General features: G+C 42.8%; 2 protein-coding genes and 1 long non-coding RNA gene across 4 annotated transcripts; 1 reads left to right on the top strand and 2 right to left on the bottom strand.

Annotated features, from left to right (window-relative positions):
• Positions 1–94: 94 nt before the first annotated feature.
• Positions 95–3,045, bottom strand: cisd2 (CDGSH iron sulfur domain 2). The gene is made up of 3 exons (XM_083532231.1): positions 2,811–3,045; positions 1,804–2,018; positions 95–629 (listed from the first exon to the last, which is right to left on the bottom strand). The coding sequence occupies exons 1-3, from the start codon at positions 2,911–2,913 to the stop codon at positions 540–542; spliced, it is 408 nt and encodes a 135-aa protein (XP_083388357.1). The 5' UTR covers positions 2,914–3,045; the 3' UTR covers positions 95–539.
• Positions 3,046–4,075: 1,030 nt separating this feature from the next.
• Positions 4,076–13,481, top strand: suclg1 (succinate-CoA ligase GDP/ADP-forming subunit alph). 2 transcript variants are annotated; one of them, XM_083532207.1, is made up of 9 exons: positions 4,076–4,231; positions 5,963–6,069; positions 6,357–6,473; positions 6,622–6,834; positions 7,300–7,357; positions 7,486–7,569; positions 7,654–7,805; positions 11,018–11,206; positions 13,185–13,481. In XM_083532207.1, exons 1-9 carry the CDS (start codon positions 4,198–4,200, stop codon positions 13,209–13,211), a joined length of 981 nt encoding a protein of 326 aa, XP_083388333.1. In that variant the 5' UTR covers positions 4,076–4,197; the 3' UTR covers positions 13,212–13,481. The 2 variants fall into 2 exon arrangements, with proteins under 2 accessions (XP_083388333.1, XP_083388332.1); XM_083532206.1 differs by having other exon boundaries at positions 4,100–4,231; positions 5,957–6,069.
• LOC310721526 lies at positions 7,925–8,835 on the bottom strand. The gene is made up of 2 exons (XR_014532089.1): positions 8,019–8,835; positions 7,925–7,985 (listed from the first exon to the last, which is right to left on the bottom strand). It is a non-coding gene; the product is annotated as an uncharacterized lncRNA (long non-coding RNA).
• Positions 13,482–15,391: the final 1,910 nt, after the last annotated feature.

Raw genomic sequence — 15,391 nt, 5'->3', positions numbered from 1 at the left:
GAAGCGGTGTAGATCATAAAATACACCAGATGGATTTATCAGTGCTGAACTTTTCTTTCATGTTGACTGAATGACCAGAAATCCAACACAAATATTTATTAGTTTACATTTTTTATTACAGTTTTTAAAGTGGCTTCTGCACCACGACTTCACGTCACGCCGGCTGACTGCTTCATGACGAGCGACACGGTTTATACACTAATGTTGTTCAACTGAAAGTTATGGTCCCGTTATATTGCACTTTTACAGCATTTTAACAAGAAAACTACATCAAAAGATTAAATCAAAAGGCACAAATTTATTTATTTATTTTAGTTTTGTTTTTTTAGTATTCACATTCTACATACAAAATACAGCCATATGTATACACACACACACACACACACACACACACACACACACACACACACACACACACACACACACACACACACACACACACTATACAGCAGCCTCACTGTAGTGAAAGGCAAACATTTCTAGCACATAAAAAAATAATAAAAGCTCCCTTATTAATAAAAAGTCAAATGAAACCAGAATTAGAGAGTTTTCTTCTTCAGGATCAGCGGCCCGACGTTGTCTCCGGTCAGCTCGTTGTGCTTTATGTGCGATTTGTCACAAACAGGAAACTGAAAAAGACAAATTTGGTGTGAAAATAAATGTAATATGTAATAACGTGATAATAGATGTGAAACTTGACCCTATAAGAAGAGGAAACTGAAACGATCAGGATGCTGTGCTGAGATATGCAAATCAGCACTTTTTAAAATAAACTTCCTCATTAACCATCAAACGTATTCCACATTAAACAACATGAAATAGTGTTAAATATTAAAATGCACTTAAACAGATATTTCCTATGACGGGGTGCCGAAACTTTTGCATTCGACATTTCTGCATGTTGAATCCAAAACAGTCATGATATCTGAAATAAACTGCAGTGCCAAAAGTATTGGGACACCCGACTTTCCCAGCCATATGTGGTTCTTGAAGAAGAAGAAAAAGTTGTGCACATTTGTGTAGGACGTCTTTGCATGCAGGAGCATGAACTTTTCCCTTCATGAAGATCTGCTTTCCATGAGATGGAAGTGTGTGGAAGATCTTCTGCTATAGAGCTCCAACCCTATTGGGATGAATGTGAGCGCTGCAGCCGAGGCCTCCTCACCTTCTCACCTTCATCAGTACCTGACTTTACTAACACCCAGGGGGTAAATACATTTCCACAAAATCTAGTGGAACATCTTCCTAGAAGTCTGAAGCTTATTATCGGAGGAATTTGAGGCCAAATGTGGATTGTTGAGAAAAAAACAACAACAGAAAAAGCACAAATCCGGCATCTAATAATTTGCATATGCAAAGTGATTGGTGCAAAAATTATTTTGTGATAATAGTCTGTGTTTGTAATGTAGCTCCGCCCCCTGATTCCAATTTATTGTAGATTCAAAATTAAAACAAACAAACAAACAAATAAGTGACTCAAAAACATGCAAAAATTATTAATAAGATACTGTTCATTAATGTTGGCACCCCTGGAAAATACAAGCAAAAAAGGCTTAAAAAATTTGTCTTTATTGTTTAACTTTTCATTTGTTCAACATTTTCACAAAATGTTCTCGTTTTTTTTATTTTAATGGCACCTCGATGAATTCATCTAACTGAAATATATATTTTCAATATTTCCCGTTTTTTAAGCACACGTGGTCTTCTAGGAACAGGAATGTAAGCACGACTTCCTATTTCACAGGGGAATAAATATGAAGTAACACACAGACCAGATTCTCTCCGTCATGTCGTTTCTCTCACCGTTTTGGATCTCCAGCAGCGACAGTAGCAGACGTTGGTGCTCCGCAGGTCTTCGATGTCGATCTCGTTCACCACTTTGGGGTTCTCCTTCTGGATCTTCAAGTTGATAAGACAGTCCCTCTGCTTCTTCTTTTTGGGCAGAAAAGGCCTGATGGTCAGGTAACCAAGCAGAGCCAGGATCCCGAGCAGGGGGAGGAGGCGGAGCCACTCTGAAACTGAAACACACACACACACACACACACACACACACACACACACCCACCATGATCAAGTGAATAAAAACCTCCTCATTCAAATATATATTATAAATACACAAAGCACAAGCGCTGCCCAGTACCCTGAAGTACCACCACCATCACACATACCAAAATGTGCATTAGCATACTGGAACGTGATTGGATCTTATATTTAATGATGTCATAAACCGTACAGTATTAACTGGACTTTTGCATGTTGAATTTTTTTTTTTTGCTTACACATCATAAACACACAACTCATTGCTGCACGATCGTATTATGCAAACCGACACACACACACACACACACACACACACACACACACACACACACACACACACACACACACACACACCCGAGTCCAGACCACCCTTCTGGGCCTTAAACTCTTCTCCGTGCTGCTTTTCTTAGTTAGTTTATGCACTTTCTCTCAGGTCAGGGGATTCAATCATTATTTCCGAGTCATCAACACATTATTATTTTGAAAAAAAAGAAGAGTTTAATAAATGTTATTACATCTTTAATATAAATGCAGTGATGTGGAGGAAAATATGCGCATGCGTGTGACACGACCCTCATTTGCATGTCATTATGATAAGAAGGGAAAGATATAAAATATAAAATACAGGATATTATTGTTTCTTATTCTTGTTTCTTAAATGAATAAAAATGAGAAGTTTTAAAGAAGTGAACACACACACACACACACACACACACACACACACACACACACACACACACACACACACACACACACACATTAACTCTAACCTGTGAGCCTCGCGAATCCTCCTACAGACTCCGGAAGCGGTAACTTCTTCAGATACGCCGGAAGCTGCACTTTAATGATCTTGGAAATCGTGTCTAACACCATCGTGTACGATTTATTTCGATGTATTTAGTTTTATTTGATTTTCTTCCCCACCCGCTCTTCAGTCTAGTTTTCAAAAGTTCACACCGAAGCCCAGACGCTTCCGGACTCGCTCTACGTCATGACGTCACTTCCGACACAACGCACCGCGCGTTACCAATCAGCTTACACAGAGCTGGGACGTTCTGATTGGCCGTTCTTATCCGGTTGCCAGGTACTCACAAAACCGTTTCGTTTTATATATATATATATATATATATATATATATATATATATATATATATATATATATATATATATATATATATATATATATATATATATATTCTTCTTGAAACCTAATAACTATAAAAAAGGGAGGTTATATATTTAATAACATATTTTTTTGTTTGATTGGGCCATTAAACAAATGAATACGCATTTATCTTTTTTTGCAATTATGACGTGTTCATATTTTCCAACAAATATAAATATGAATGAAAACGTCTTGTTTTACATGTTATTACATTCAAGCGGATTGAACTTGACAGCGTATTTAAAAGATACATGGCAACCCGGGATTAGTTTTCAACTTTTAAAGTTTTTATTCTTTCTATTGTTCAGCAGAAAATTATAAACAGGAACAAACAAACAAATGAATAAATAAATAAACAGTAATAAAATAGACACATCTGATTATAGAAAAAAAAATACTTTAACATGAACTCGATACATGGAGAAAAGTGGATTTAAACAATTTTCATTGTGTTTAAGGATGTATTATATTATATTATATTATATTATATTATATTATATTATATTGTATTATATTTATTATATATTTTGCTGTGTGTCTAATATTTCGTTCAAAGTTAATTATTTTTAAACTGGTTATGAGTGTATTTCCACTCATAACCACTAGAGGCAGACATACAGTTTACCAATCATAACTACCTATGACGTCACAGTGCACCTTCTTCATTATAAGAATGTAGCAGGTCTCTCGGCATCACGCACCAACAGAACATCAGTAAACAAGTGACAGCAACAGTCACACACGATCAGTTCTAAACCCAGTAAAGTTTGTGTTCTGAATCGTGGTCCATGTTTTTACTGACACATTGGTGCGAGTACAATCTCATGATCAGCGCACCAGATAGTGAAACTTCGAGCTAGACAGGAAAACTTTCTAACTGGCAACCCACAATAGACGTAGTGGGGCGAGTGCGTGTGCGCATGCGCTTGTGTTGGTGTGTGTAGTGTGTGCGCATGCGCATGTGAGCGTGTGTCATTGCGGAGTGACCCAGGATGTCTCAGTGCAGACTGCTCCCGCGGCTCCTGTGTAAGTCCCAGACTCGGTGTTCCGCTTCTCCCCGCGCCTCAGCGCGCTACACCTGCACTTTCTCTCTTTCTCTCTGCAACATTACAGCGTTTAACACGAACTCCTGTTAGCTTCGACCTGCTAGGCGGCTAAACGCTAGGTGGTGAACTTTGACCTCTGCTGTACCGTGTGCTTGTTTCTTTATAAAAGCGCTTTATTCCACATGATTATTTATTATTATATTAGTTATTATTACTATATTAGTATCGTTAATACTGTTTTATTTATAGTGTTTAATGCAGAGTGTCATTGGAGGTTTCTAGGCGGTGTTTTATTTACAGTCTAGTGCACTAGATAGGGATCAGGCCTGTGGGGGCTGTAACAGGGGTGTAGGGCACGAGTATAGGGAGCATGGAGTGATTTAGGATCGAGCCACAGTCTATAATAAACCGAATTAGTATTTATCAATAATTATAAATGTGATGTGTTGAGAGGCGTGGATTCAGTGTGTGTGTGTGTGTATATATATATATACATATATACATACACACACTGAATCCACGCCTCTCAACACATCACATTTATAATTATTGATATATTTCTCTCTCTGTGTAAGAGAGAGAGAGAGACTCTGGACTGTGTGTGTGAGAGAGAGAGAGAGAGAGAGAGAGAGAGAGAGAGAGAGAGAGAGAGAGACTGGAGTGTGTGTGTGTGTGTGTGTAAGAGAGAGAGAGACTCTGGACTGTGTGTGTGTGAAAGAGAGAGAGAGAGAGACACTCTGGACTGTGTGTGTGAGAGAGAGAGAGAGAGAGAGAGAGAGAGAGAGAGAGAGAGAGAGAGAGAGAGAGACTTTGAACTCTGCCCCAAACTGATTATATTTCTCCAGCAGCACCACCACAATCTTTGTCTCTCTCCACCTGTCTCTGTCAGTCTGTCCATTTCTTTCTCTCTCTCTCTCTCTCTCTCTCTCTCTCTCTCTCTCTCTCTCTCTCTCTCTCACACACACACACACTCCAGTCTCTCTCTCTCTCTCACACACACACACACACACACTCCAGTCTCTCTCTCTCTCTCACACACACACACACACACACACTCCAGTCTCTCTCTCTCTCTCTCTCTCTCTCTCTCTCTCTCACACACACACACACACACACTCCAGAGTCTGTCTCTCTCTCTCTCTCTCTCTCTCTCTCTCTCTCTCTCTCTCTCTCTCTCTCTCTCTCTCACACACACACACAGTCCAGAGTGTCTCTCTCTCTCTCTCTCTCTCTCTCTATCTCTCTCTCTCTCTCTCTCTCTCTCTCTCTCACACACACACAGTCCAGAGTGTCTCTCTCTCTCTCTCTCTCTCTCTCTCTCTCTCTCTCTCTCTCTCTCTCTCTCTCTCTCTCTAATATATAGTATTTATTAGATGTATAGAGTTGTGTATAGAGATATAATATTTGGTAAGCGATTATTTATTGATTTATAGCAGAAAATGTTTAAATTATCGATTAAACAATAAATTAAGCTAATTTATTAAAATATATTACTGTAATTTAAATTATAAAATACACAATAAATCTAAATATTTCTGTTAATTATTTTTTATAAAAAATTATTTGATTTTAAACTTCCTGATATTTTGTCTGCAGTTTTATATTCAGCTCTGTGAACATTACTAAGTTAACTAGAGAGTGTGTGTGTGTGTGTGTGTGTGTGTGTGTGTGTGTGTGTGTGTGTGTGTGTGTGTGTGTGTGTGTGTTACAGTGCAGCAGCAGCGGTTGGGAGTCAGACACTGTTACACGGCCTCACGGAAGAGTCTCTACATCAACAAGGACACTAAAGTCATTTGTCAGGGGTTCACAGGGAAACAGGTTCGACACACACACACACACACACACACACGTGGCGTCATCACATACAGTGTGTAACAAACACTACATCAACACACACATCACACACGATTCTTTTTGTAAACAATCTCTCAGAATGAATGTGACGTTATACAGGGATCCGCCACCAGGGGGCACCACAGTACTACTCTATATGGAGTTTGTATTGAGTCTGTTGTTCCATATGGAGTTTGATATGCGGTGTGTGTGTGTGTGTGTGTGTGTGTGTGTGTGTGTGTGTGTGTGTGTGTGTGTGTGTGTAATTACAGGGGACGTTTCACAGTCAGCAGGCTCTGGATTATGGCTCCAAGTTGGTTGGAGGTGTGTCTCCTGGAAAAGGTGGAAAAACACACCTGGGGTTGCCCGTGTTTAATTCGGTGAAGGAGGTAAGAGTGTGTGTGTGTGTGTGTGTGTGTGTGTGTGTGTGTGTGTGTGTGTGTGTGTGTGTGTGTGTGAGAGAGAGAGAGAGAGAGAGAGAGACACACACACACACACACACACACACACGTTATGTTCTGTTCATGTTGTTTCCAGGCGAAGGAGGAAACCGGAGCTGATGCCACGATGATCTATGTTCCTCCTCCATTCGCGGCAGCGGCCATCATCGAGGCGATCGAGGCGGAGATCCCTCTGGTGGTGTGCATCACTGAGGGCATTCCTCAGCAGGACATGGTCCGGGTCAAACACAGGCTCCTCCGCCAGAGCATCACCCGCCTCATCGGGCCCAACTGCCCTGGGGTCATCAACGTAAGAGCTACAGCACCACCAGGCCCCATCCTCATCTAACAACCCCCAGCCTCATTTAACAACCCAGGCCCATCTGACAACCCGCAGTCTCACCTAACTACCCCCAGCATAATCTACCAACCCCCTACCTCATCTAATGACCCCAGTCCCACCTAAACACCCCTAATCCTCATCTAAACCCCCAGGCACATCTTACGACCCGAGTCCCATTTAACAACATTTTCCCTTCTAACAAGCCTTTTCTCAGCTCCACCTAACAATTCCAGCCCAGGCTAACAGCCCCTGTCCATATTCGTCCACATTAAACATCAATTATAAATATAAGATTTGTTGTTTGTTTTTGTCTGTCTGTTTGTCTTTCTGTTTCCTTCTTACTTGTACTTCCTCGTTGTGGTTGATGATGTAATGATGATGTAATGATGATGTAATGATGATGTAATGATAATGTAATGATGTCATTTCCAGCCTGGAGAGTGTAAAATCGGGATCATGCCCGGACACATTCACAAGAAAGGAAGAATTGGTGAGTGTGTCTCTCCACACAGGGTTGTGAACACTCCGCCATGTTCACTCTCAGAGCTCTACACTGCATCTGTTCATCTCTCTCCTCTTTCTCTGTGTGTGTGTGTGTGTGTGTGTGTGTGTGTTCAGGCATCGTGTCGAGGTCCGGCACTCTGACATATGAAGCGGTACACCAGACCACTCAGGTGGGCCTGGGCCAGTCTCTGTGTGTCGGTACGCTGCGTCTCACACTCCTTCACTCCGCTGTGTCTCTTCTACTCTTTACATCTCTTTAAACTCCTCTCCGTTCGGTTCCAGGAATCGGAGGAGATCCGTTCAATGGCACAAACTTTATCGACTGTCTGGAGGTGTTCCTGCAGGATGAGAAGACCGACGGCATCATCCTGATCGGGGAGATCGGAGGCAACGCTGAGGAGAACGCCGCCGAGTTCCTGAAAAAACATAACAGCGTGAGTCTAGGAAATTACCCCCCCCCTTCTTTCTTTACTTTTCTTTCTTTTAAATTTTTCTCTTTTTTTTTTACCCTCCATATCGTTGTCTTTCTGACTCGCTAAGAGCTGAGGTACACTAACACTGCTGACTAGCAGAAAGGTTCTCTGTAGAACTCTGAACAGGAACCCTAAAAGAACCTTTTCACTGGTCTGAGTGTAATGAGGAGGAACCTCACAGCAATAGTAAGAAATCTGAGCTAAAGTTGTCCTTTAGACCATGCCCACATGAAGCCCCGCCCCTTTATCGCTGTAGGTGTTCATTAATAAGGACTTTGAGCTGTTTTCAGTTTCTCTGAAGTTCCTCAAACTTTTCTTTTATAAAACACTTTAAAAGCTCTCAGTACTCAGAATCTCCTGACTGTTATGTAAATGAGGAGCTGAACATAAAGAACCTGTCCCCAGGTGATGGAGTTCTCTCCTGTCAGAACTCCCACCATTATACCGCTTTCTTTCAAGGAGAAAAGTGCATTAGTCCTCCTCTGTCATTAATTATTGAGTCTGTAGAACACGCGAGCGTGAGGACCACGTCTTTTCAGGGACAGAATAACTCCAGACTCGCACGGAACCCGTTCACACCTACGCCTCTATTAGCTAGCAGGCGCATTAATGCTGGACGTCTCGCAGAGGCCCAGGAACAATCTGGAGAAAGTGAAGAACTAACGGTGTTCATTCACGCTGAGCTCCATGTATCGGCCCACAGAAAAACATCCATCTGCATTTCCTCATGAAAACATGTGAAGTGCTGAAACTCAGAGCAGAGGATTCAAAACCACAGATGCTCCTGCAAATTTGGGTGGAAAAAAAACCCCATGGATGATCTGAGGAAGCACACACAAGCTATCGTACTCGCCTCTCATTTCCGTCTTCACGTTCTCTTTTTCTTCTTTTCATTCCCTTTTTATCTCCTAAATCTGCAGTAAAATAATGATTATAGGCCATTCTTTATAATCATTCTTCATGGTGGGAAGGAAATTAGTTTGGAACCAAAGGAGGAGGTTTGGGATGGATGGAAAGGAGGAGGTTTGGGATGGATGGAAAGGAGGAGGTTTGGAATGGATGGAAAGGAGGAGGTTAGGGATGGATGGAAAGGAGGAGGTTAGGGATGGATGGAAAGGAGGAGGTTAGGGATGGATGGAAAGGAGGAGGTTTGGGATGGATGGAATGGAGGAGGTTTGGGATGGATGGAATGGAGGAGGTTTGGGATGGATGGAAAGGAGGAGGTTTTGGATGGATGGAATGGAGGAGGTTTTGGATGGATGGAATGGAGGAGGTTTGGGATGGATGGAAAGGAGGAGGTTTGGGATGGATGGAAAGGAGGAGGTTTGGGATGGATGGAATGGAGGAGGTTTGGGATGGATGGAAAGGAGGAGGTTTGGGATGGATGGAAAGGAGGGGTTTGGGATGGATGGAAAGGAGGAGGTTTGGGATGGATGGAAAGGAGGAGGTTTGGGATGGATGGAATGGAGGAGGTTTGGGATGGATGGAATGGAGGAGGTTTGGGATGGATGGAAAGGAGGAGGTTTGGGATGGATGGAAAGGAGGAGGTTTGGGATGGATGGAAAGGAGGAGGTTTGGGATGGATGGAATGGAGGAGGTTTGGGATGGATGGAATGGAGGAGGTTTGGGATGGATGGAATGGAGGAGGTTTGGGATGGATGGAAAGGAGGAGGTTTGGGATGGATGGAAAGGAGGAGGTTTGGGATGGATGGAAAGGAGGAGGTTTGGGATGGATGGAAAGGAGGAGGTTTGGGATGGATGGAAAGGGGGAGGTTTGGGATGGATGGAATGGGGGAGGTTTGGGATGGATGGAAAGGAGGAGGTTTGGGATGGATGGAATGGAGGAGGTTTGGGATGGATGGAATGGAGGAGGTTTGGGATGGATGGAAAGGAGGAGGTTTGGGATGGATGGAAAGGAGGAGGTTTGGGATGGATGGAAAGGAGGAGGTTTGGGATGGTGGGTGTTTGTAAGGAAGGGAGAAAAGGAGAAAAAGTTGGTATGAGTTAAAAAGTGAACTTGGGATTTTATACAAATAAAACAGGTGTTAATTAAAAACAGGTTTGTGTGTGTGTGTGTGTGTGTGTGTGTGTGTCTTCAACTGGAGAGTTATTATGGTCGGTGTTCTTCGTCTTTAATCCTGCACCTTCACGCTCCCAGGCGTCTCCATAAACCTGTTGTAATTCATTTCCCAACAAGACTCGGGTGATCAGAGCGACTCGAACAACATGCAGTGTTTAACAGAAGAACAGATAGGGGAGGAAGTGCAGCGGAGGGGTGGTGGTGTAGATGTTCCCTCAGCGCTCAGAGCACACGGCCCTGTAATTGGCTGTGATGTTAATCTTCAGTAGATTACAGCAAGGCAGTGAGTGTGGTCCTCTGAAGGAGGTGGTGGAGTTTGAGCTGGAGGAGGTGAAGGTGATGGAGCTGGTGGAGGTGATGGAGCTGGAGAACACCTCGTCTCTGTAGTATAATTCAAACTTGTGTGATTAGTTGCTAAAAAAAAAAAAGGGCAGGAGTTTTAACGCTAATCCACTCCTACTGTGCTCTCAGGAAACATCGCTGGGGTCTCATTACTTCTCCACCGGTTCAAATGAACTGGGAGAAGAACTCCAGGCTCTGACTCAGTTCCCTCACATGAGGTTTTGAAAATTCTTTATAAACCAGTGATTTCCTGCTGAATATGTGACTGATAACGTAACCACATACCAGTGTAAAGGTTCCTCTCCGGTTCCTGTTCACGCTCAGCTCTCGCTTCTGCTCAGGTTCTTACAGAGAACATTTATATCCTGTTACATCAACTCAATATCAGAGCGACTCGGAAAGAAAGAAACAAAGGAATAAACAAACAGGAAAGAAGAAAAGGGAAAAAATGGTAAAGAAAAAATATGGAAGGAAATGTGTCATCAAAGAAAGAAGGAGGGAGAAAAAACTTAGAATGTGAGAAGAAGCAGTTTGGTCTGTAGGACAGTCGGGGTTGAGGGTCGTGTGATTAGATCAGGAGTGTGTGGAGCGCTGGAATGCTCCGAGGCTTTATCATAACATTCTCTTTTCCTTAATTGTGTGTGTGTGTGTGTGTGTGTGTGTGTGTGTGTGTGTGTGTGTGTGTGTGTGTGTGTGTGTGTGTGTGTGTGTGTGTGTGTGTGTGTGTGTGTGTGTGTGTGTGTGTGTGTAGGGTGCCAACGCTAAACCAGTGGTGTCGTTTATTGCGGGCCTCACGGCGCCCCCGGGCAGGAGAATGGGTCATGCAGGTGCCATCATCGCAGGAGGAAAGGGCGGGGCTAAGGAGAAGATCGCTGCCCTGCAGTCAGCCGGTGTGGTAGTCAGCATGTCCCCCGCCCAGCTGGGCAGCACCATCTTCAAGGTGAGACTTATTAAAGGTCTTTCTTTCTTTCTAAATATTTCATTATTTATAACTTTTTCTTTTTTTTCCTGTTAAGAATTCTGTCTATCCTTCTGTGTCTAAATGCCTGTCTGTCTGTCTGTCTGTCTGTCTGTCTGTCTGTCTGTGTGTGTGTGTGTGTGTGTGTGTGTGTGTGTGTGTGTGTGTCTCTAGACTTATCTGTCTATCAGTATTCTGTGTCTGTCTGTCTGTCTGTCTGTCTGTCTGTCTGTCTGTCTGTCTGTCTGTCTGTCTGTGTCTAGACTTATGTCTGTCTATATGTATGTTTATCCGTCTGTCCATCCGTCCATCTGTTTAGAGTGATAGAGACACTGGAGTCTTACTCAGTTAATGAAATCAAATAATTAATTCACTCATCTTCTCTTCGAACGTTCAGTCACCTGGATATTACCCATGGAGTGGTGTTGGATTGCTCGAGTTTATCAGGAAACAAAACGAACAAAAACCCCTCCCTTTATTCCCTTTTATGTGAGTTAAGAAAGAGAAATCCATTCATCATTCCTCTCCTTCATTACCAGTGCTGTTTCTTCCAAACACATCCATAAACATCTCGCTCCATCTTCCTGTCCCCCTCCGGTGGTGCGAGCAACGAGTCTGTCTGTCTGTCTGTCTGTCTGTCTGTCTGTCTGTCTGTCTGTCTGTCTGTCTGTCTGTCTGTCTGTCTGTCTGTCTGTCTGTCTGTCTGTCTGTCTGTCTATCTAATCTCCTTGTTGTGTTCGTTTCTCTCTCCTCATCCCACTGATCGTGTAAATCGCCACAAAAACACGACTGCCTGCTAATAACAGGGATGAATTACCCGTACTCTCGCTTCCATTCATCTTAATTATGTGTTTGTCTCTCACACACACACGCATACACACATGCACACGCACACACTCTCTCTCTCACACTCACACTCACACACACACACACACACACACACAGGCTTGCTATGAATTTGTTTTATTTCTCTTGATCACCTCTCTGTGATTCTCTGTGCTTGTACAAATAACACACTTTATCTCTGAGTCAACACACACACACACACACACACACACACACACACACACACTCTCTCTCTATAAACTGTAACTCCATGTATTCACACTCCAGCTGCAGTAAATTCAGATGCAGATCTCCACTAGATGGCAGTAGAACCTCATACTCGTCTTTTTTTTTTTTTCCTCACGATTTTCTCAGATTTTCTTTATTCCCCCTATTTTCTATGCACCATACTCTCCTGTCCTGATAAATGGCATTTGCATAAGGGAATTCTCCACCGAAATGCACAATTCCACCCGAGCCAGTGGGGAAAAATGTGTTTTCGGAAGCGCCTCGGCTCGCCCGCAGCTGTTACTCTTACTAAATTGACTATGTAAATAACTGCACTGCAGCGTAATGGTCTCTAGTCATCTCTCTCTCTCTCTCTCTCTCTCTCTTTCTTTATTGCTCTCTCTCTCTCTCTTTCTCTCTCTCTTTTTTCTTTATCGCTCTCTTTCTCTCTCTTTTTTTTCTTTATCGCTCTCTCTCTTTTTTCTTTTCATCTCTGTGGTGTGTCTTGACTCGTGCTCGAGATTCTAACCCATTAAACGAGGCGTCTCGCTGTTATCCAGCATCTCGCTAAAGGATCGATCTTCAGATTTCACAGCATCAGAACGTTTTTTATTTTTATTTATTTGGCCCCAATCTAAATCCAAATTGTTCCTCCTCTGGTGGGGTCGGGGTTTGGGCGAGACGTGAACAACTGATCAGGTAATTGAACCCAGACTCCACGTCTCATCTGGTACTTTTTATCCGTTTACGGTTACCCTGTGGAACGCCAGAAGAAGCCAGTGTATCGTTCCGCCTCACTTCTGTAGGGTGTCCACAAACTTCCGAATGTTCTGCAGGTATAAACTCACCTATGGTACGTGTCGTGTCCGAACGAGACGTGATGACATTTTGTTTTTTTTCTCCACAGGAGTTTGAGAAGAGGAGGATGCTGTAACGTGGACAAGACGTGGACGAGACGTAGACGAGACGACACTCCTCGTATTTTTTTTTTCTTTTTCCAGCCATGAATTTTTTTTTTCTTTTACATTGTGGAGATTTTTTTTTACCAGACCCGGATTGTGCTGTGATCACAGTGAGATCTCACACAATAAGGGGCGTATCTGAAAGAGAAAGGGGGTGGGGCCTGTGTATTATGTCTCACCTGCACCTTCTTCTTTATGCATACTGCAGAATCTGAAATATAATAGAATTCTCCTTCCTCCTGCTCCCTCGTGGTTTGAGTTTTATTCTATTGCTTGGTCTCGAGTTCTCACTTTTTCATTTTTCTTCTCGCTTCTCCTTATGCCAAGTCTCATCCTCCATGTCCACCAGTTCTCATCTGTTCCTGTGTCAAACCTCATATACACACACACACACACACACACAGGTCAAACCCCCCACACGCAAGTCAAACCTCACGCGCGCACACACACACACACACACACACACACACACACGTCAAACCCCCCACACGCAAGTCAAACCTCACGCGCACACACACACACACACACACACACACACACATACACACACACACGTCAACATGCACACACATGTCAAACCCCCCCTGCAAGTCAAGTCAAACCTCACACGCACGCAAGTCAACACACACACTGTGGTCCAGAAAAGAGGTGGGGGGGGGGGGGAGCTCTGATTTGGAGAGAATGGAGAAATGAAGGCGTGGGAGAACGAGGCAGCAGACGGAGAACGTTTCCATCCAAAAAGCTGATCAGTGTCAAAAAAGAACCTCTTTTTCTTTAAAATTAACTAATGTTCACGACTAATACGATAATCTAATTGGAGCAATTTACAAAGAGAAATATAAATGAATTGTAATTTAGAAATCACAAATAAACTGGGAATTTTATTTTAAAATAATAATAAATCAGGCAGAGGTTCATCCAAAACCCCAAAAATGTGAAGTCGCTTAAAATAATGCTAATTATAAATACACACTGTGTGTGTGTGTGTGTGTGTGTGTGTGTGTGTGTGTGTGTGTGAGAGAGAGAGAAATTAATAAATCAGTGAACTGTTTAATACAGAATTTAAATGAAGGGAAAAAAAAAATAAAAATAAGGGAAAGGAAAGAAAAAAGAAGGAATGAAAAATAATAAGTAGGGAAAAAAGTATGAAATTGAAAAATGAGAGAACTGAAAAAAAATAAAGGCAAAAATTAGGAAATAAAAAAAACATGAAAATAACAAAGAAAAATTGGGGAAATAAAAAGAAGAAATGAAAAGGAGAAACAAAGGTAGGAAAAAGGGAAAGAAAGAAAGAAGCAAATACAAGAAATCATCATCTTTCTGCTTCTTCCATTAGGGGGCGCCACAGCGGATCATCTGTTTCCATACCCCCCTGTCCTCTACATCTGCCTCTTACACACCAATTACCTGCATGTCTTCCCTCACCACATCCATAAACCTCCTCCTTGGTCTTCCTCTTTTCCTCCTTCCTGGTGTCTCCATCCTCAGCATTCTCCTACTGATATACCCCATGTCCCTCCTCTGCACATGTCCAAACCATCTCAATCTCACCTCTCTCACCTTGTCTCCAAAACGTCCTACATGCGCTGTCCCTCTAATAAACTCATTTCTAATCCTGTCCATCGTCGTCACTCCCAACGAACATCTCAACATCTTCAGCTCTGCTACCTCCAGCTCCACCTCCTGTCTTTTACTCAATGCCACTGTCTCTAATCCATACAACATCTCAGGTCTCACCACAGTCCTATAAACTTTCCTTTTCACTCTCACAGATACTCTTCTATTACAAATCACTCCTGCTATCACTCTTCTCTTCGTACCTCCACCTCTCCAGGCTCTTCTCCACCTGCTCCCTACTCTCACCACAAATCACAATATCATCCACAAACATCATAGTCCACAGAGATTCCTGTCTGACCTCGTCCTTCAACCTGTCTATCACCACTGCAAACAGAAAAGGGCTCAGAGCTGATCCTTGATGCAGTCCAACCTTCACCCTGAACCAGTCTGTCGTTCCTACTGCACACTTCACTGCTGTCACACTGTCCTCATACATGTCCTGCACCACCCTCACATACTTCTCTGACACACCTGACTTCCTCGTACAATACCACAACTCCTCTCTCCACCCTGTCGTACGCTTTCTCTAAAT

The sequence above is a fragment of the Silurus aristotelis genome (assembly GCF_946808225.1).
Source record: "Silurus aristotelis genome assembly, chromosome: 27".
NCBI classification, from domain to species: Eukaryota; Metazoa; Chordata; class Actinopteri; order Siluriformes; family Siluridae; genus Silurus; species Silurus aristotelis.
Note: the sequence above shows the minus strand (reverse complement) of the source record. Positions and strands in the feature narration are given on the sequence as shown.

Coding starts and splice junctions, on each gene's coding strand:
- cisd2 (XM_083532231.1), bottom strand. CDS start 2,913: ATGGTGTTAGACACGATTTCCAAGATCATTAAAGTGCAGCTTCCGGCG. Junction 2,019..2,810: donor AGGATTCGCGAGGCTCACAG/GTTAGAGTTAAT, acceptor TGTGTGTTTCAG/TTTCAGAGTGGCTCCGCCTC. Junction 630..1,803: donor GCTGCTGGAGATCCAAAACG/GTGAGAGAAACG, acceptor TGTCTTTTTCAG/TTTCCTGTTTGTGACAAATC.
- suclg1 (XM_083532206.1), top strand. CDS start 4,198: ATGTCTCAGTGCAGACTGCTCCCGCGGCTCCTGT. Junction 6,070..6,356: donor AGGGGTTCACAGGGAAACAG/GTTCGACACACA, acceptor GTGTAATTACAG/GGGACGTTTCACAGTCAGCA. Junction 11,207..13,184: donor TGGGCAGCACCATCTTCAAG/GTGAGACTTATT, acceptor TTTTCTCCACAG/GAGTTTGAGAAGAGGAGGAT.